Source organism: Rhinolophus ferrumequinum, chromosome 11 (assembly GCF_004115265.2).
Source record: "Rhinolophus ferrumequinum isolate MPI-CBG mRhiFer1 chromosome 11, mRhiFer1_v1.p, whole genome shotgun sequence".
Lineage (NCBI taxonomy): Eukaryota > Metazoa > Chordata > Mammalia > Chiroptera > Rhinolophidae > Rhinolophus > Rhinolophus ferrumequinum.
In genome coordinates, this window is record NC_046294.1 from 41,897,839 (window position 1) to 41,918,888 (window position 21,050).

A 21,050-nucleotide genomic window follows, 5' to 3' on the forward strand; every position below is an offset into this window, starting at 1 on the left:
GTAAGCACTCTCAGGTTTGGGAATCAGTGCAGAGAGAGCCACTGAAATGTTTTGCTGAAGGGAGAAATACAACCAAAGTTATGTTTTAGGAAGTTATGTTTCACTCGGAAGATGGATTACTTCACCAGGAGACCAACCCTTCCAGGAGTCCATTTTCTGGTTAGTTATCAGCTTCTCTCATCTGGAAATACAGAGGAGAGATTTCCAGAAGGTTCTGCATTTCCAGAAGCTTTTGAAAAATGATTCAGCTTAACCCCTAGATTGAACTGTAAGCTGTTCACCAAACAGTTAACTTAAGGAGAGATAGTAAACAAATAGCAAACGGCAATTTAACGGACAACATCTGTGAATCTGATGTAAAGGACAGTACTTTCTCCAGCATGACTTGGTGAATCCTTAGCCAGAAAAATCTCTTCTGGCCGTGTTTCTTTTGTGGTGGGGGTTGTGGTGGTGTTGGGGCGTGGCGCTGCTGCTGCTGGCTTCTGTGTTGCCCTAGAAGCCTCATCACGGTAAGCACAGAGCCCTGGGCTTGGAGTCAGGCTACCCTGAGCTCAAACCCTGTTTATTGTACTTAGTGATTGTGATGCCTGAAGCAAATTACTTATCCTTGCTGAGCTTCAGTTTTCTCATCTGTAAAATGGGAATCATGATACCATGGCTGTTGTAAGGACTACATAAGATAATGAATATAAAGAGTCAGGTAGAGTGTCTGGTGCAATAAATACAGGTTCTCCTCTGCTGATGTCTTGGAATTGTTTGCATGCATTCCCCATCTTTCCATTGTGGAATGGTGACAATTCCCCCAGAGAGAAATCCTCTGTAGTTATTTCCTATCTCATGTCAGTAAGCAACAGCAGTTGCACACGGCTGTTTAAGTAGCAATATGCTGAAATTCTTGTGCCTCAGGACACCAAAGTTTGCTGTTGGAGAGACATTCCCAAGGTCCTGCTTTCACTCTCCCCATTCCCACCCTCCCAGGCCACTTCACATCACTGTTTGCCACAGTCTGCTCTCAAATGGTGTCTAAAAACTCAAATCAAGGTGGCTGGTTAGCTCAGTTGGTTAAAGCATGGTGCTGGTAGCACCAACGTTGCCGGTTCTATCCCTGCATGGGCCACTGTGAGCTGCACCCTCCTTAAAATAAAAAAATAAAAAAATAAAAAAAAATAAAGACTCAAATCCTGTAGCTATTTGTATAGATTTAAGATACCAAGGGAACTGCTCTGTTTTCTTTAGCACACAGCTTCTTGTGGCCATAACCTCTGTCCAAGGAGCATCTTTTGAGTTGACCAAACTGCAAATGCAGGTCAGTTCAGACTGCTTTTGTGAAAAAAAGACCTCAGCTGAGATCCACAACTGCTCCTGACCCCTCCATTGGCCTTGATGGGCAAGGTTTGAGCTTCTTCCTTGTCCTGCAAACTGGAGTCCTTCCCCCAAACTATGCGTCTGGGGTCCAGGGCTTGCCACCCGGTGAGCCTGTTCATACAGCCTTTCATTGCTTGGGTCTTGGGGTCTACTCTCCCAGAAGGGTTAGCAGTCAGTTCCCATCTGATTCTGAGCTAAGGAGTAGGTGGAGTGAGTTCCTGGAAGTCATCCAGAAGGAGGCAACGGCATTGGACTGTCATTTGAAGGTTGAAATTCGACTCAAAAAAACATGTCTTTATGTTCATCGGGTTATCTTTTAGGCAGAAACACGGAGACTTGTCAAACCTAGTCCCTCCTCTGGAGCCTGAGTTTAAATGTGTAATGTAGCAACAAGAAGGGTGAAAATAGGCATCATGGGAGAGGGAGAGTCCAAGGTTTGGGCTGGGGTTTCTGGGAGGCTGCTGAGGCCATCAACAGGAGCAGGGATGGCAGAAGGAGAAGCTGGTTCTGAGGAAAGGGGCATGGTGGTAAGTTTAGTTAGGGAATAACTTAGGGCAAGTTCGTTTGCTCTAGACCTGAGTTTTCCAGCTCGAATTCTCAGGTAGGCAGCAGGGCAGTGAGGTGAGAGAAGCCTTTGGTGTTGAGAAAGACCCTGTAGAGCCCGTTTTACATAGGCGAGGCTGTTTCTACCCTTTGGAACTCTTTATTGCAAGTGCCAAAAAAGCCAACACAAGCCCGTTTAAGCAAAAGAGGTATTATTGGTTCTTGAAACATAAAAGGCCAGAAATATCAGGCATAGCTTGATCAGGGCCATAGACGACAACCACAAGACCTAGTTTCTTTCTGGTTCTTTGCTGTGCTCTCTTTCACGTTGAATCCATTCTTAGACAAGTTCTTCTTCCTCTTCACAAGAAGGACCCTTTTACATTCAAGATCTGAAATTAAGAGTAAGAATCTCTTTCCCAGGATGCCCAGCAAAGTCTTATTGTGTTTCATTGGCTCTGGGCAAGTCACATGCTCACCCTTAAACCAATCACTGTAACCTGAGGGATGTGATGCAAAAATGTCCAGAGGCTGCCTGCAGTCCTGGGAATAGTAGTTAGTCCCCGCCACTGATTACATGACTGCTCTCAAAAGATAATGTGGACCTCGAACTCAAGGGGCAGAAAGTGGGGCATGGGCTGGCAACTTAGCCCAACCGGTGCTGTAGAGATGGGGAGCCTGAGGCCCAAGTAGTGAAGGATTTCACCCCCACACAGGACATTGGCATCACAGTCTGCTCTTCACTTCCCAGAAGGCCCCTGTCCCCGAGCCCGCCACAATCCTGCTTTGGCTTCCTGAAGCACATATTAGGCCTGACTCTGCCCTGTAGCTCAGGGCCAGGTTACTGGGCATATTTCCACAGCTTCTGAGAACTGGGATTTCCAGAGTGGAGATAAACAGGGGGTGGAACTTGTGCTGGGGGCACTCCATCCCAGCAGGGAAGAGCTGTCTCTTCTGTCTTAGATGCTGCTGCTGCTTTCTGTCAACCTCGGGGGTGCTGTGGAAGGACTTCTAGTTCTGTGCCTCAGCGAGGGTTGTCCTTGCTGACCCTGAGGTAGGGCTGTGATCTGGAACAATCAAGATCACCCGTGAGGAAATGTCTCCCAGTACTCTTCTTCTGTCTATGCTGATAAAAGAAGAACGGGAACGAGTTGTCTCTTGAGAAGGGCCAGAGACCCCATTTTGGGTGCAGGAGACCCACATTTTATTCCTAACTCTGTTTTCTGATGGTGTGACCTAGAGCAAGTCACTGTACCTCTCTGAGGCTTGATTTCCTCATCTGTAAAATGGAGCTATAATACCTTCCTCACAAAGCTGAGAGGGTTTGAGAGCTAATATGTACATACTGTGTTGGGTGTATACAGAGTGAAGCAAGTTTTGGTTCCTAAAGTCCTTGCTTGTAAAAGGAGGGATCCACCAGGTATTGAGCAATTGCTCTGACCTGTGCTGTGTGCCCACTGCTAGGGCACAAAAGAAAGCTCTCTGCCCTCAGGCTTGGCTGATGCAATTAATGTACAGGAAACAGAAAGCACCGCATGGCAGATGGGGACAGCTGCATGATGCTGTCATAGAACAGAGAGCATGCAGCATCTGGGAGAGGCCGGGGAAGGCTTTCTGGGGAGGCAGGCTTGAGGGAAAACAGCAGAGCCCCAGTGCCTAGCATAGTACCTGAGGAGGTGCCCAACAAGCAGTTCTTGAACGAGTGAATGATTTAGGCAGGCGCTGTGGAGGCTATCTTTTCCTTCTGACTTTCCCAAACCAGTTCCTGCATAGACTCATACGCATATAAGCTCGATGGTCACTTCCCAGAACAAAGCTGGGAAGGGAGAGAGAAAAGAAGGAGAGGGAGGACTGGCATACAGAGGCACCCTGGGAACTGCATGTTCTTTTGTGTGTCGGTGGGGGGGCGGTGGGGGGAGAATAGGGGTGTTACTGAGTCAAGGAAGAAATTTTATTTTTATTTGGAACAAAGTTCCCTACGTGATAAGGTGCTGATCCTGGCTTTTCAGACAGGCTTCTCCTGTCAGTCTGAATGGCCCTTGACAGATATCATGTCCTGGGCCAAATAGCAGCTTGTCTTTCTCCATCTTCATCCCCATCCTAAGGAATGGATGTCTTTAGGTGCAGAGGCCAGAAGATCTGAGGAAGAAGTTGTTGGCTCAGAGTAGGCCCTCCTGATGGCTTCTGAGAGAGTCTGCATGTGCAGTGTGGACAGGACTGGCTATTGCTGGGTCTCTTTAAGGTCCAGCAAGCTGGCCTGATTCCTCTGGGCTTCTCCCTGGAATAAGAGACACAGTTCCCAGAGGCCTGCCTCACAGGAATAGGTGTTTCCAGGTGCTGGATTACCAATATCAAAATCCCCCTGTCAGAGCAGAGGTTGGGCCATGTGATTGGGTTTGGGATCAGAGGCTGGGACCATCTTGCAAAACTTCATGGCTCCACTCTGTTGGGAAGTAGGTGGTTCCAAGAGTGCCATGGCAGTAGATGCTAGGGTAATGGCACATTTGAGCACACACCGTCAGCCATTTGGGGAATGTGTTGGCTAGCTTTCCAAGTGGAGATAGAAGGGCTAGGGGACCTGCCGTGTGGTTTCCTATTGGGTTTAGGTTAAAGCTGGAAACTCATTGATAAGTTAATCCTAAAAGTCACTTTGCAAAGTACTCCTGGATGGACACACAGAAGCATGAAGGTAGCAGGGGAGTCCCTGCCTTCTGTCAGGTTTTGGTTGGTAGACTCCTAGGGGGAAATCTGCACATGTGTGTCAGGGGAGACAGGAAACTGTGTAACATCACTGGGAGAAAAACTCAGCTGCTAACCTTGGGAAGCTCAGGGGGAATGGGGGCAGGCCAGGCCATCCACCTGCATAGGCAGTTGCCCAGGTGATTTGTGTTCATGTCAGTTCAGAAAGAGGAAAATGGGGCCAAGTCTACTTCACTTCTCACATGAGGGACTCCAAGGCTGTGATGGGGCCACAAGTGAAATCAATCCTGGGGTGGGGGAGGGGGTCACTTGGCTTCCCAAGGCTTCCTCACCAACCAGGGTTTGTTCTCCTAACCCTCTGTATCATAGAGGATGTGACACATTTTCTTTCACTCACTCACTCACTCACTCACTCACTTGCTCACTCATTTGTTTATCTATTCAAGAAACCCTGGAGAGGGCGGCTGGTTGACTCAATGGTTGGAGCGCAGCGCTGGTAATACCAGGTCGCTGGTTTGAGTCCCATATAGGCCAATGAGTTACTCCCTCCACAATTAGATTGAAAACAACGACTTGACCTGGAGCTGATGGGTCCTAGAAAAACACACTGTTCCCCAATATTCCCCAATTAAAAAAAAAAAAGAAACCCTGAGAGATGAATCATACATTGGCCCTGCCTCCAAAGAGCCCACCACTATCTAGGACATAATTTAAAATAATTCTTTAGTTACATTTTAATGGAAAGAGCATTATACATGGATTCAGAAAAGATTCAAAGTTAAAATGGGGACTCTAGTCTGGAAGACCTAATCTATGATTCTTCAAGAGACGACCTATCTTATTTTTGTCACGTATCTTGACTCTGCCATCTAATAAGTCCTATCTTTGGCAAGTTGCTTGGCTTTGTTTCCTCTTCTGTGAAGTGTGGATACAAATGGTACCCACTTCTCAGGGCTACTGCTAGAATTCAGGGAGGTAAAGCATCAAAAGAGTTTACACTTGCCTGACAGACAGTCAGTGCTCAATTAATGCCAGCTATCATTACTGTGGTCAGAACCACTATAATGATTAAAAGAGACTATGTGTGTAGAAAGCATGACACAGTGCTGGGCACATAAGTAGTGTTCAAAAACTATTATTATGAATACTTCTACTACCACTGCTGACTTTCTATTATGAATGGCTATGGCCCAAGGAAATCAGTAATATGTGCTGTCATCCTGGTAATGACACAACAAAACAGAGACTCCAAGAGATATTAGGATAATTAATCACGGGTCCAACCAGGAACAAACGTTTTGGAGCAAACAGCTTTGATCAGCCCAGACAGAGCATAGGCTCACTTACGGAGAACAGTCAGGTGCTGGCTGCCCTGTCTCCCCAGCAGGAATGGCGGGAGGACCACACACAGCGTCCCGAAGCTTAAGACATGATTTTTTTTTTTTGACTGCAAGCCACTGCTTTATTATTATTACTTTTTTTCAAATTTGTTGGGGTGACAATTGTTAGTAAAATTACATAGATTTCAGGTGTACAATTCTGTGTTACATCATCTATAAATCCCATTGTGTGTTCACCACCCAGAGTCAGTTCTCCTTCCATCACCATATATTTGATCCCCCTTACCCTCATCTCCCACCCACCAACCCCCTTACCCTCTGGTAACCACTAAACTATTGTCTGTGTCTATGAGTTTTTGTTTCTCATTTGTTTGTCTTGTTCTTTTGTTGTTTTTGGTTTATATACCACATATCAGTGAAATCATGTTTCTCTGCTTTTTCTGTCTGACTTATTTCGCTTAGAATTATACTCTCAAGATCCATCCATGTTGTCACAAATGTTCCTATATCATCTTACCACCGAATAGTATTCCATTGTGTATATATACACCACAACTTCTTTATCCGCTCATCCATCGAAGGACACTTTGGTTGTTTCCATGTCTTGGCCACCGTAAACAAAGCTGCAATAAACGTTGGAGCACATGTGTCTTTATGTATAAATGTTTTCAGATTTTTTCGGTAGATACCCAGGAGAGGGATTGCTGGGTCATATGGTAATTCTATTCGTAATTTTTTGAGGAACCTCCACACTGCCTTCTATAGCGGCTGCACCAGTCTGCATTCCCACCAACAGTGGATGAGGGTTCCTTTTTCTCCACAGCCTCTCCAACACTTGTTGCTATTTGTCTTGTTGATGATAGTCATTCTGACTGGGGTGAGGTGATATCTCATTGTGGTTTTTATTTGCATTTCTCTGATGATTAGTGATGTTGAGACATTTTTTCATATATCTATTTGCCATTTGTATGTCCTCTTTGGAGAAATGTCTCTTCGGGTCCTCTGCCCATTTTTCAATTGTTTGTTTGTTTTTTTGTTGTTGAGTTTTATGAGTTCCTTGTATATTTTGGATATTAGCCCCTTACCGGAGGCACTGTTTGCAAAAATCTTCTCCCATTCAGTTGGTTGCCTCTTCATTTTGTTGATGGTTTCTTTTGCTGTGCAGAGCTTTTAAGTTTCATATAGTCCCATTCGTTTATTTTAGCTTTTACTTCCCTTGCCTTTGGAGTCAAATTCATAAAATGCTCTTTGAACCCAAGGTCCATAAGTTTAGTACCTATGTTTTCTTCTATGCAGTTTATTATGTCAGGTCTTATGCTTAAGACTTTAATCCATTTTGAATTAATTCTGGTACATGGTGACAGATAGCAGTCCAGTTTCATTCTTTTGCATGTGGCTTTCCAATTCCCCCAGCACCATTTATTGAAGAGGCTGTCTTTCCTCCATTGTATGTTTTTAGCTTCTTTGTCAAAAATTATCTGTCCATATTTATGTGCTTTTATTTCTGGGTTCTCAATTCTATTCCATTGGTCTATGTGTCTGTTTTTCTGCCAATACCATGATGTTTTGATTATTGTAGCCCTGTAATACAAGCTAAAGTCAGGGAGTGTAATACCTCCAGTATTGTTCTTTTTTTCTTAAGATTGCTTTGGCTATTCAGGGTCTTTTGTGGTTCCAAACAAATCTGATGATTTTTTGTTCTATTTCTTTAAAAAATGCCATTGGGATTTTGATGGGGGATTGCATTAAATCTGTATATTGCTTTGGGTAATATGGCCATTTTAACTATGTTGATTCTTCCAATCCATGAGCACAGAAAGTCTTTCCATTTCTTTGTGTCTTTTTCAATTTCTTTTAAAAATGTCTTATAGTTTTCAGCATATAGGTCCTTCACATCCTTGGTAAAGTTTATTCCTAGGTATTTTATTCTTTTTGCTGCAATTGCAAAAGGAATTGTTTTTTGTATTTCTTTTTCTGAGATTTCATTGTTAGTATATAGGAATGCAATGGACTTTTGTACGTTGATTTTGTAGCCAGCAACTTTACTGTATTCGTTGATTGTTTCTAATAGCTTTTTGGTGGAGTCTTTAGGGTTTTCTATATATAGCATCAAAGACATGATTCTTAATGAGTATGGCTGAGAAGGGGGTTGGAGGGGAACGTGCGTCCCACAAAGGGAGCCTTATCAGAGTTAGACGACTAGTCACACTTCTACCACCCTGGAGATTTATGCATCATTAGTTGGTAGAAATTGGTCATACACCTTAAGGGCATTGGGTAGCAGAAAGGATGAGAACTAACTGCTGGTCTAGTAAACACATGTTTATAAGACAAAGCAACAGAGCCATGAGGGAGGGAGAACACAAAGCCCAGAAGGGCATCAGAGGGGGAAGTCAGGGCAGGCTTCCTGGTGGAAGTGACATTAGAACTGAGTATTAAGGAAGAGCAAAAGGTGGCCAGGGAATTCTAGACAGGGAATTACACAAAAAGGGTCAGAGCCTCAACTAGCACACACTGAAATGAAGATCATTGATGCCTAAATGATCCATGGTCACAGGGATAAACTGTTCTCTTTAAGTAATTTTTTCAGGACAGTAAGACTATCTTTTTTTTCCCCTTTAACAATTCTATTATTTATTATGTAAGTAATTCATGCTCATTGTAGAAATAAATGGAAAAATATAAATATTTAAAATATGTTCATTGGAGTTTATTCATAATTCCACTGAAGATAACCACTTTTAACATTTGGATTTTAGCCTTCTGAACTTCTCTCCCCTCTACCCCACTCTCATAGATAGAGACAGCCATATATCTATCCACATATATTTCACATAACATATATATATATATATATATATATATATATATATATATATACACATACATAAAAATATCTATGATTTTTAAATGAAAGTAGAGCATATCATCTGTTTTTCTTCCTAATCAATATATTGTGAACAAAAAAGACTACGTCTAAAGCATCGAACCTTTATGCATTTTAACCATCTTGGCTGGAAATGTTCTAAAATGCAACTTGCTCTTCTATGTTTTCCAAGGAACCAGCATCGTTCGTTCATGCCCACCAGCTTTTGTGCCGGGTTGTAATCTAAGGCTGAGCTCAGTGACTGAATAGCTGAGGTGAAACGTGTCTGAATTCTGAATGTCCCCAGAGTCCGTACCGAGCTAAATTTTTTATTTAGATCTAACATTTGTGAATTGGGGGATTTCATATTAAACAGTTGGGATTTTGACTTTTCTTAAAAAATTGGGAGATTTGGCCAAGAAAGACTGTCTTTTTTTTTTTTTTTTTTCCGTGACCTTAAAATTGAATAGTACCTGGCCCTGTTAGATGGTACCTGTACTCTCTGGTCTGCCACACTCCATAGTGGCTGTCATTCATCTCACCTGCCTGGCCCATCAAGGATTTGAGTTTGCTACCTCTACATGAATTGTATTTTTACAGAAGCTGGTTGCCAATTAAAACAAAGCCTTCTTAATCTATTTTTTAGTGATATGGTTTCAGTCACTAATTAACTGAACAAACAGTGAGTGGCCATTCTGTGTTTGACCTTGTACTGAATGTTGGTCATAAAAATACAAATATTTATTAAAATAGTCATAAAAATATGAATAAAGTATAGTCCCAGCTGTCAAGATGCTCAAATTCTAGCTGAACTGAGGTCCATGCAAGGATACAGAAGTGTGGTAAACTGAATAATCCTCCGCTGCCCTCCCCACAACCCCCCGCCAAGATGTCTATGTCCTAATCCCTGGAACTTGTGAATATGTTACCTTAAATGGAAAAAGGACCTTTGCAGATATGATTAAAATAAGGATCCTTAGACTGAGAGATTACCCCAGATTATCTGCATGGGCCCAATATAATCCCAAGGGTCTTTATAAGAAGGAGGGAGGCTGGTCAGTCAGACTGAAAGGGAATGTGAAGATGGAAGCAGAGGTCTGAGAGGAGATGAGATATTACACTGATGGCTTTGAAGACGGGGAAAGGGTTACCAGCCAAGGAATGCAGGTGGCCTCTAGAAGCTGGAAAAGCAAGGAAATGGCTTCTCCCCTGGAGCCTGCAGAGGGAGTGCAGACCTGCTGATACTCTGATTTAGCCCACTGAGACGGATTTTGGACTTCTGACCCCCAGAACTGTAAGATAATAAATGTGTGTTGTTTTAAGACACCAAGTTTGTGGTAATTTGTTACTGCAGCCATAGGAAATAGGAAGGGAGTACCTTTTTTAGGGGGGTGAAGAGGTGGAATGGATTTATGAAGAAGAGGATATTTGAACTGGGTCTTGAAAGATGAGTAGGGGTTCATCAGGCATAGAAAGGGGGCAGAAGGGAGCCCAGGCATAGGGAAAAAGCTATGTGCAAAGGGCGTGGAAAAGCAGGGCATGTTTGGAGCTTGGCTGTTGGTCCATTGTGATTGGAGCACAATGTTGAAATAGGAGATGAGGCCAGAGAGAAAGACTGGGATCTTGACTCCGAACTGGTCCCATGGAAAAAGAGTCCTCAAAGATTTTAAATGGAAGGGTGATGTAATTTATGTTTTAGAGAAACTGCCCTGGCATCTTGCGGAGGGTGGTTGGAAGTGGCCAGATCACAGGTAAGGAAACCAATGAGGCTATTGCAGTAACACAGGTCACACAAAGCCATGGCTGAGGTGGTGGCCATGGGAAGATAGGAAGTGATCAAAGACATGTCTGAACAGGATTGACAGGACTTGGAGTCTAACTGAATGTGGGGGTAACAGAGAAGGAGGAGCCACAATGACTTCTGGGTTTTCAGCTTGAGTGCCATTCACTAGGGAACAGGAAGAGTGGGCTTGGGGGAGGGTAGAGCTGGGGAGGGGAAGAACGGGTGAGTTCTGTTTGGGACATGACGAGTGTGAGGGGCCTGTGGTACACCTGGGAAGAGTTATCCAAAGGCAATTGGCGTTCAAATCTCCATAACTATGCTATCATGAGGTGATAAAATCATTTGTGTTCCTTCTGCACTCTGACAGGGGTGAGGAGGACGGGGCCTGGCACTGAGACACTCAGAGGTGCTCTCGTAGATGTTTAACAACTGGCTCTCTCGGGGAATCAAAGGCCTTGATATGTACCACTTGCTGATTCCTGGGGTATAAATACTTCCATCATCCCTAATTTCAAGCGACTAACGGGACATCACTGAACATGCAGTTAGAAAGAGATGTACAGTAGCACGTCATTGTATAGTGCTTCTACTGCATGGATACACTAGAAATAAATCATCTCAAGGATATAGATAATAGTGAAATGTAGCAAAATAATTAGTGTGTGGTTATTTGGGGGTATTTCTTTCATTTGTTTTTAATGGAACTTAATGGTAACTTAATTTTTAATGATGTCTGTTTAACGACCAGCTCATAAGATTTTTGACAATTTTCCATTCAGCTCTTGTGAGCTGGCATGAGCAGGCTCCTGCACACCACTGGAGAGGCTCCAACAACGTGTAGGTCGGAAGGGCCTAGAAATGCAGCTCCTTCCCAGACAGGCCGAGAGACTCCCCGAGGTCACACACAGGAGAGGGCAGAGACGGCCTCAGGACCTCGGAGGCAGCTCTTGGGCCACCGTTCTTCCCGATGGCCCCTCGGTGCCCTGGTCAGCCTTGCAGACCCAGGAACACCGTGTGGTCCTTGACCCCAGGATGGTGACTCATGTCACCCTGGAGTGAGTGACTCAGGGAAGAGGCTGCTGGGCGGCCGGGAACAAAGAGAACCGGACAAGATTTATTTCTGCTCGAAGCTAAATGGGAAGCTCAGATACTTTTCTGCTGTTCCCGGTGCCTTTGAACTGCCTCCGGTTGAGCAATTGTACATATTTCCAAGAAGCAAAAATTTTTTCAAGTGGACTTATTTTTAAAAAAAAGAACTGCTGAAATGAATGAGCTGGAGAGGAAACCTGGGGAGATGTTCCGGTTTACTTCCTGTCGTGGCTGGACGGGGTGGTGGTGGATGGAAGTCGGGACCTGCCTTACCATTCCTCAGGGGGTGTAGAATCTGGGTCTCAGGCATTTCAGGGTTTCTCCAACCCTTCTCTTCCTCATAGTGGCATTTAAGGTCCAAAGGGCTCCCCAAGCACCAGGATGTTGGGGTGAAAATGGTATCCCAGTACCCAAAGTCATCTGTCCAAGCCAGCATTTGACAAGACGTCCATCATTCTGTCCGTTAGTCCTTGGTCAGTAGGTAACCTGTGAGTCAACCTTTTCAAGGCACCTTCAGTTCTGGCAACTCTCTGCTCCTGGGTGCACAGAAATGATTGTGCTATTTTCCCCTCCCCCAGCCCACCCTCACCCCCTGGGAAGCAAGAAACTGAGAATGTCTAAAGGCCTTATCAAGTCAGACCAAATAGCCATTTCCTCCCTTGGGGGTCTTCTCTTCAGGGTTTTGTTTGGGAAATGGGGCTAAGACCTCTGCTCTCAGATTTGGGGTTCTTTACCCACCTCCCCATGGAAGCAGGCTCAGGCCCCTTTCTCAGGGACTCACCACAGCCCACACCCTCATAGCTTCTATCCCTCCTCTCCTGTCTCTTCCTTGCCCCCTATTTTACTGGTCTTGGGTGGTGGGAGACTTACATTTACTTAGTTTTTTTCCCCCAAATCTCTTTTCTGTGCCCTGAGCACTTTACGTTTCCCTAAGGGCTAGCCTTTGGTGACATATAAGGCAGAGATAAACTCCTTTTTTTTTACCTTCTGCTGCTACAACCCTCTCCCAAGACCGTGACTATGGAATGGCCTTGCTCTTTGTTTGCGGGGAAGGGCAACGGGGGAGAGAGATACAGGGAAAGTGAGAGGCATCCGTTACTGTTGCAGATGTGCCATCTATCCTGCAGCTTGCCCCCTCCTCGGACTCCCCTCACCCCACCTCCCCACACTGAGCACCACACCAACTCCCGAACTCTTCCTCTGGAAGCTGGCCTGTCCTACCCTCCTGGGTGTGGACCTGGCACTGTCTGAGAAGATGCTGGCTCACTTTCAGGACTAGAATGGATTCTGAATCAGGGGAAGAAGGCACCTGCAGGCAACAGAACCCATAAGAGACCCTCAGGACTGGAGAGCATGGCCAAAGGGTGGAGACCCCGGGGCGGGCGGGGTGCTCAGGGCCAGCCTCATGAAGCACCGCTAAGCCGCAGCCTCTGTACTCCCAGCCCCTGGATTTGAGGGTGAAAAATCCCTGGGAAAGGTCCTTCTCTTCCCTCATCCTGCCCTTGTTCCTCTCACCCTTCTACCCCCCAGCCTTGCTCCCCCAAGACTGAGCACAGCACAGACCTGGGATGACCACAGCTCTCTAAACCCACCACCTGTAGCCACTGGTCAGCATGGCCAGAGTGCATAGCCCCTGGTTGGCTTACTTCCAATCATGTCTAAAGGTCTTTTATCTCTGTTTGTGAGTACAGAGAAGAAGCCCTAGGGCGAGTGCAGGGAGCAGGGAGCGTCCCCTCTCTCCCACGAGAAGAAGGAACATTGGAAGACGCTGCCCAAGGACTCCTGCTTTCACAGCATGGACATGTTTGCTTATTATTTACTGAAAGCAAACCCTGGGCCCGGGGATCAGGGGTTCTCGGACCTTCTCTAACTGCCCCTCATTCACAGTGTGGCATTGGTCAAGTCCTTGCCCCTGTCTGGACCTGTCAGATGGGAGCAGGGGGCAGGACTGGTCAACTTCCAGAGGCCCACGCTGTCACCCCCTGAAGTTGCAGAGGGACTGAGAGACATGCGTGTGCAGCCACCCCAAACAATTTCCTCCATCAAATTCTTCATCTAGAGATAGACCCGTGGTATTAATAGCAACATGATCTCTTTCAAATTCTTTGTGCTGCTAAAATGAAAGCAAAAATTCAAAGCTGGAAAAACAAAAAACTCCCTTCGGAGAATTCTGAGTCACCATAAAGGTCAGTGGAGTCTGGGTTAACCCGTGGCTTCCCAGAAGGGTCTTTTCCCGAAACCCAAAAATTAACAGAGAGACTATGAGAGCCACTCAGCTTGTAGGCTGTGCTCCTGGGACACTGTGGTTTGACTCTTTGGGGCTGGTTGTGAGGCTCTGGAAGAGGCATCCTTGCGGCCATTGTGAGAGGCCACTGCTTGCCAAGACGGCTACCCATGAACTGATGGGCTCGGCCCTGCCAGGAGGTGGCGAGTCAGACAGACCTGCTGCTGACTTCCAACACAGCCATTTGGGTGATGCGACTTTGGACAAGGCTGCAGGTCTCTGTTTCCTCATCTTTAAAGTGGGACTAATCATGTTAATAGTACTCACGCTACTTTACCCGCCTCACAGGGTTGCTGAGAGCACTGAAGGGGGTGATCTCTGGAAAGTCCCTTGCTAAACCATGCTCTGGGCAGCCCCCATAGAAAGCCACTGTAGCTCCCCCAGCTGATGTGTGCAGGATGGAGGTGTTTTGCCAGCTGTAGGTCGGCAGGCCTCTGCTTGTACGGCCACTGTTAGAACAGCCCTCTCCTATTCTCTTGCCCTCCCCACAGCCTACAGGGTCCTTCAGTGACCATTCCTAGGGGCAGAGCCTGTGTTGTTGACATAACAAGCATGGAACTTTCTGGAGTGGAAGTTTAGATGGACAAACTAATGGACAGTTGTATGAATGGAAGAGTCAGAAGGCGAGTGGGTGAATGGATGGACCGACAGACAGATGGATGAATGGACAGATTTGCCTCCCCCTCCCACACAGTGGGAGTCATACAACCTCAAACTGTGAGCCCACTCTTTAGCCTTCATAAGACCCCAGGCCTGACAACCTGCTGCTGACACCCCCTGCCCCGTCACCATCCTCAGCCTCACTGGGAATGCACACTCACTTCTCTGTGGGGCAGGTCCTCAGCGGGATTCTGCTGCTCCACTCCAGTAGAACTCCTGATGGAGGAGGCAGAGCAGAAGAGGAGAAACATGATGGACCTTGGAATCAAACTAACCTGGGTATAATCCTTGGCCTGCCACTTATTAGCTGTGCTGTCTTGAGCAAATTGCTGATCCTCTCTGATTCTTAGTTCCTTTATAAAATGGAAAAAATGAGACCCGTTTCACAGGGGTTAAATAAGATAGCATTTGAAATGCACCTAACATAGTATCCAGTATGCAGTGGGCAACCTAGAAATATCTGATGAATGAAAGAATGAAGACAAGTATATTAGTTTGCTTTCTTTCATGAGCATGGCCGGGGCAGATAAAATATTTAAATGTTGTTCACAGATAGTTGGCGTTTTCAGTTACACTAAATAATTGGATAGTTATTCTAGCAGAGGCTCTTCGATAATTTGCACCAGGTGCAAAGATAATTGGACCCAGTCAGGTTGCTTCCCTTCTCTGTACCTAGGTTTTCCTTCCTGTAAAATGGGCCAGGTTAGACCTAAACGCTGGCTGGGGCAGAATGAATAGAGTCCAAAGATCTGACTGGCTAACAACCCACCTAACCCTTTACTGACCAGACTGGAGAGGCAGCAAGAAGGTCCTTGAAAATGGGTTAAAGAAGGAGCGGCTGGAGACCAAACATTACTAAATACTTTTCCCTTTTATGGGCAGGCGCTCTAGATCACCGCTTCCTGGAGATTGTATTCTAAACTTTGCTGAGATGGATGAGAGGTCCGCGTGCCCACGAGCTCCAGCGGAACCCAGATGTCACCCTGGGGGAGGGACTCTGCCTTTACCTTGCTATTTTAAGCAGCGAGTTTATAATAATGGTTGGGAGAGAAAGCAAACGGGCCAGGAGCAGCGTGGGAAATGGCCCTGGCAGGGGCAGCTGCTGGGGCTCCCCCTGAGGAGCTTGGGGCTCCGTCTTGTCAAGTGTGGGACCTCAGCCAGCCTCTACTCTGCTTTATCCAGCAGCAGCTGACACCTCTTCATGCTTGTCTGACTTAATTCATTTCTGTGTTACTTTGTCTTCTGACCCAGGGACTGACTCTTTGGTCTTTCTTGAGGAGCAAGCGGTGGAGGAAAGGAAAAGGAGATATTTTTAATGTGACTTTGGAATACCATGATCCCAGAGCACTATGGGATGGGGCCATCAAACCTGTGGTTTATGGGGACTAGGAAGAGTCTGGGATTTTAGGGATTTCTAGGATGAGAAAAGACTACTGAAATGAGTTAGGGATCCTGTGTCCCTTGCCCCAGGCTTTGTTGGAACTCTCCAAAATAGGGAGCTTAAAGAGCAGTCCCCTGCATCTTCAGATGGTTGCAGCCACTAGAAAGTTTTACCTTGCTTTGCTCTGACCTTTCAGTCACTGTTCATGCACCTGTCCTTTGGGGACAATAGAACGACATAAATGTCTTTCAAAGAAGACTTTTTTTTTCTCCCTGTACCTTCTCTTCTCCAGGCTAAAGACCTTTAGTTCTTCAAACACAACATCTTGTCCCCCTGCATCCTGCTCCCCACCCCCTTTTGAACATGCTTACACTTGTCTGAATCTTTCTCAGCACGCAGAGCACCATACATTTTGTGTAGATTAAGACATCACTGCTGCTGAAGTCTAAGTAAAGGTGAAAGAAATTAATCACAGAGCTCACCGTTGGGCAAATATGATACTCAGTGTATTGGTACCGGGACCACGTGGGATGGGAGACCGCATGACCTGGCCCCCAGCTCGCATTCCTGAGAGGCAGGCTCTGTGCGCCTAGTATGGCTTCTCCCTTCTGGTCTAGCCGCCCCCTCTAAGTCTCCAGCTCGTCTGTCCAGAACAATCGCGTTCAGCGTTTCAGTGTTCATGGTTCAGCTCAAAGACCATTTCAAATGTGGAATCCTCACTACAACTATATCCCCCATCAGCATTTCCATAGTTAGGGACGCTTTTCTGGGATCCTGCAACTTCTCAAAGTGTTTACCCCATTGTACTGCTTTCCACCTGCCTCCTGCTACTGGATTCTGTTCTTCCTGAAGGCTAGGCTTATATCTTCATCATATTTATGTCACCAGCACCGAGTACAGGGCCTGGTAGAGTAGGTGTAAAGTGAGGTTTTTGTGGTGAGTGAATGAATGAATGAATGAATGAATGAATGACTCAGTTGGTGAATATTCTTCCACTTGAGATTTCTCGAGATGACCAGCAGGGGTCACCCCAACTGTTTCAGAGCTAAATGAGACTACCTTTCCACAGCAGAGAATGACAAAAATCAAGATGGTCACATCAACCAACCGAGGGGCTAAAGTTAACTAGTTCTTTAAATACAAATCAACAAACATTTTTAAATACATCTCCTGGTTACCCATGATGAATCAGACCGTGTGTCTGCCTTGGAAAGCTCAGTCAAAGGCGTGTGTGTCAGGTGTGGGCATCTGTCAGGACGGTGGCTGGTGTCAGATCGGAGCCTGCCCCAAAGCCCTCTGGCTCTAGGCCCTTTCTGAGTCCTCTCTCTGGGACAGGAAGAGTATCTGGTGTCATGGGAGGTGGCGGGGCTTTCTGGCTCTTCCTCCTGCAGCCTTCAGTGGTCTGCAGCTTGCATCAGACCCAGAACATAGTAGGTACTCAGTAAATGACAGTGTCCTTTGTTCTCTGTGTGTGTCCCAGCAGCCCCCTGACTGTGGCTGAGGGCAGGGTCTACAGACCGGCCCCGGGGGGTACCCAGGACCACGAGGGCGGGTCCTAGGACCGGCCCTCAGCCACAGTCAGGGGGCTGACATCTATGCTTGGTGGTTTTCATCTGCCGCCCAACAGAACAGTTCCCACAGGGAACCTCTGAAGTCACAGAACCAGGCTGGTTGTTGGTTCTGCAGGTCCCTGAAGGCATCTCGCATCCCCCTAGAGGAAAGGGACCTGAAGGAGTCTGTCTATTCTGGGTCCGATGCAAGCTGCAGACCGCTGGAGGCTGCAGGAGGAAGAGCCAGAAATCCCCGCTACCTCCCATGACACCAGATACTCTTCCTGTTCCAGAGAGAGGGCTCAGAAAGGGCCTAGAGCCAAAGGGCTTTGGGGCAGGCTCCGATCTGGCACCAGCCACTGTCCTGACAGATGCCCACACCTGACACACACGCCTCTGACTGAGCTCCAAAGCAGGCGCATGGTCTGAAGGAGTTTGGAGTGGGAAGAGGCCGGCAGAGCCCTCTGGACTCAGGCTAAGCTGCCTGGGCTGGAGGACCTCCTGTACCTACATGGACTCCGTGAGTACCTACAGCATGCTGGGTGCTCTGCCTCATTTCCTCCTTGGAACGGTCCTACATGGGAGGCATTCTTATCTTTGTTCCCCTGAAAAGGAAAACAAGGCTCGGAGGCGAAGCCAAAGCTCAAGGCCGCACAGCCAGTGAGTGGCAGACGGGGGACTCACACCCAGGAATGCGGTTCCAAAGCCTGCGCACTTTCTACCTTGCTATCCTGCCTCCCAGATAGAGACCCGACATTACTCGTCCCCTTTTCTAGGAGGAAGCAGAGGAGCCAGATCCTTTGGCTCAGGGCTGTTGGAGAGATCATGGTCCTAGGCCTCTTGGCTGGCAAGAAACACGAAAGAGCAGTTAGTAGTTACAAGTAAACCCAACCCCAATTGATTTAAACACTAATGTTATTGCTTATGTAGCTAGCTAGTTTAGAAAGAGTTCAGCCTGCCAATAAACTTTGATCCGGGCTCCAGCTCCATTTCTCTGCAGGTCTCTTGGCTCTGCCCTGTCTTCTGTGTGTGTCAGTTTTATCCTCAGTCTGGCCTTCCTCATGGGAGCAAAATGGCATTGGGTCTCACATCTGCACACTTCACCACCCAGAGCAAGAGAAAGCACTGGGTCCCAGAACACGGCCACGTGCTCGTTGGCTTAGGCTGGATCTATGGTCTGTCCCTGAGCCAATCACTGTGGCGAGATGGATGAGATTATGCTAATGGGATCGATCCCAGCCAGGACTCAAGGCTGCTCCACTACGGGGAGGGGATCAGCCTGGTTTTGGGGAGGCAACCCACGGTTGCTGGGGGTGAGCCCTGCACGAGGCACATGAGACCCACCCAGGCTGAGCCTCCAGAACTGTGGCTTGTGCAGGACTGACGGGCTCAATGAGGACCATCCTCAAGTGAGAGAGCCCCATACTGGGTCACATGAGCTGCTGAAGGGTGTGAGGTGAGCTCCGGGGCAGGAAATCAGGAATCACCACCCCTTCCTCTTCTCCACTAGGCCGAAGAAGGCTGTGCAGTATAGTGGCCTCAAAATCAGGAAGACCTGCGTTCAAATGCTTGGTTGTTGGTATGATTTGGGCAAGTGACTGCCGCTCTCTGAGGCAGTTCTCTCATCTATGACATGTGAATATTAATGCTGCCTCAGAGGTCATCGTGAGGATTAAGTTAGGCGATGCTGGTAACGCTCCTAGGACAGTGCCCAGCACCCAGTAGGTGCTCACTAAATGGTAGACAAGTACACATCTGATCCCAATGGAGTGTCGTCCGTTGGCTTGAGGAGTTTGAAGTACTTTTCTCCCTTCTGGGATAGCTGTGTTTATTGTAAGGACCAAATTAGATGCAAAATCTCTAAGGCCACCTCTGACTTTATAAACAGAGCTAGTGAACAGGAGGAAATGCAATTCCAATTGCCCTCTATTCCCACCTCCGCTGTTGACGCAAACTCAAGCAGGGTCTGTCTGTGGCTCATGACCCCTGGAAATGGAACCCAGCTGGGGTCAGGGTTGGGAGTGGAGTTGACTTGTACTTTTGGCATCTCCTCAGCCTGCGGAGCCCAGGCCTCTTGGAGCATCTTTGGGGCTGACACAGCAGAGGTTCCGGGCACCCACGGCCACTCCCGCCAGGAGGCTACCATGCCCCACATTCCTGAGGACGAGGAGCCCCCCGGAGAGCCACAGGCAGCCCAGAGCCCTTCCGGTCAAGTAAGTGCCCCCTTCCTGCCTGTGGCTAGTCTGGCTGGGGCCAAGCCAACCGCCCTGGGCTGAGGCCTCAGTGCCCAGCCTGGCCAGAGGGGTTGCCAATGGCCCTTGCAGGCTGCAGTGGGCCCCTGGGGAAGGTGTGCAGCATCCACACTGAGGAATAAACAGTGTTCCTTTGAATTGCCCGAGGCCGCCACCGACCCTGAATGTGGAACCTCCTAGCCTGTGCCTAATGAGGCCTCCTGGGAAGTCAAACCAGCCTAACTCTGTAGGTGCCCTGCTAAAATGGAGAAAGACATGGAGGAGAACCAACTCATACCAGAGCCACGAGCACCAGCAAAAATCACTTAAAGTGAATCCACTTAAAATGAAGATCAAATTTTCATAGTAAGCAGTGAAGAAGATTTTTAGCAGAATTGTATTATAAAAAAGGAAACGATAAAATAGGTTAAAGAGTCTCACTGAGATTGTATTGTACAAATGAAATCATGAAAGCAAGTTATTTTTAGCTACCCATATTACAAAATACAGATTGTATGCCACTTTTTAGAATGAACAAAGAATTAATCAAGTATGTTGATTTTGGTGTGGGTGTCTTTATTTTTTATACCAGTAAGATGGTCTGTTGACACGATACCAGTTCCTTCACTTTTTACTCTACAGCACCTTCCTCAGGAGACTGTTTAATAATTGAGAACTTCATTCATTTTCCCAAGCACCTCTTTCAATCCTTCACTATTCAAAGCATTCTTTCATGAAGAATCTATCTTGCCTCATCCTCATAATATGTTCTTTTGTTAACTAATCCCACTCTATCTGTTCCTCCTTGGTCCAAGACCTTGCAAGTGAAGTTCTCCCACCTTGTTTTCTTTGAGCTCATGAACTTTGCAGTTGCTGGCACTTGTATAAACTTGACTTGTTATATCTGAGAGGTCACCCCAACTGACCTCCAGAAGGCATACACACTTGTTAAGTCAGGGAAGAATGCATGAGTGAGCATTAATTTGACAAGTGGGCAGATCCTTAGCGAATATTTCCATGTTATGATGATACTTGTTTTCTTGCATATCATAACTGTAGGGACTTAGATAATAAATACTTATAAAAGAATGGCCTGTCATATTTCCATATCTCAAGCTCATGGGATTAAGGTGTTGCAGAACTTGGCAGCCTTGGGGGGGCCCTTGAATTTCTAAATGATAGTGGGCCAAACCCCCATGTCTTTGGCTGCTGGCAGCCAGCTCACGGTTTTACTGAGCCCTCCTCCCAAGAATGTCTT

At 46.8% G+C, this 21,050-nt stretch overlaps 1 protein-coding gene across 6 annotated transcripts in view; it reads left to right on the forward strand.

The window, feature by feature from the left end:
• IRAG1 (inositol 1,4,5-triphosphate receptor associated 1) overlaps nt 1–21,050 on the forward strand; it is a 108,594-nt gene that overhangs the window by 20,638 nt on the left and 66,906 nt on the right. For all 6 annotated transcript variants that reach the window (XM_033120378.1, XM_033120373.1, XM_033120374.1 and 3 more), the window contains exon 2: nt 19,617–19,774. In XM_033120378.1, coding sequence (XP_032976269.1) covers nt 19,706–19,774 — 69 coding nt within the window. In that variant the 5' untranslated portion in view covers nt 19,617–19,705. The remainder of the gene's footprint in view (nt 1–19,616; nt 19,775–21,050) is intronic.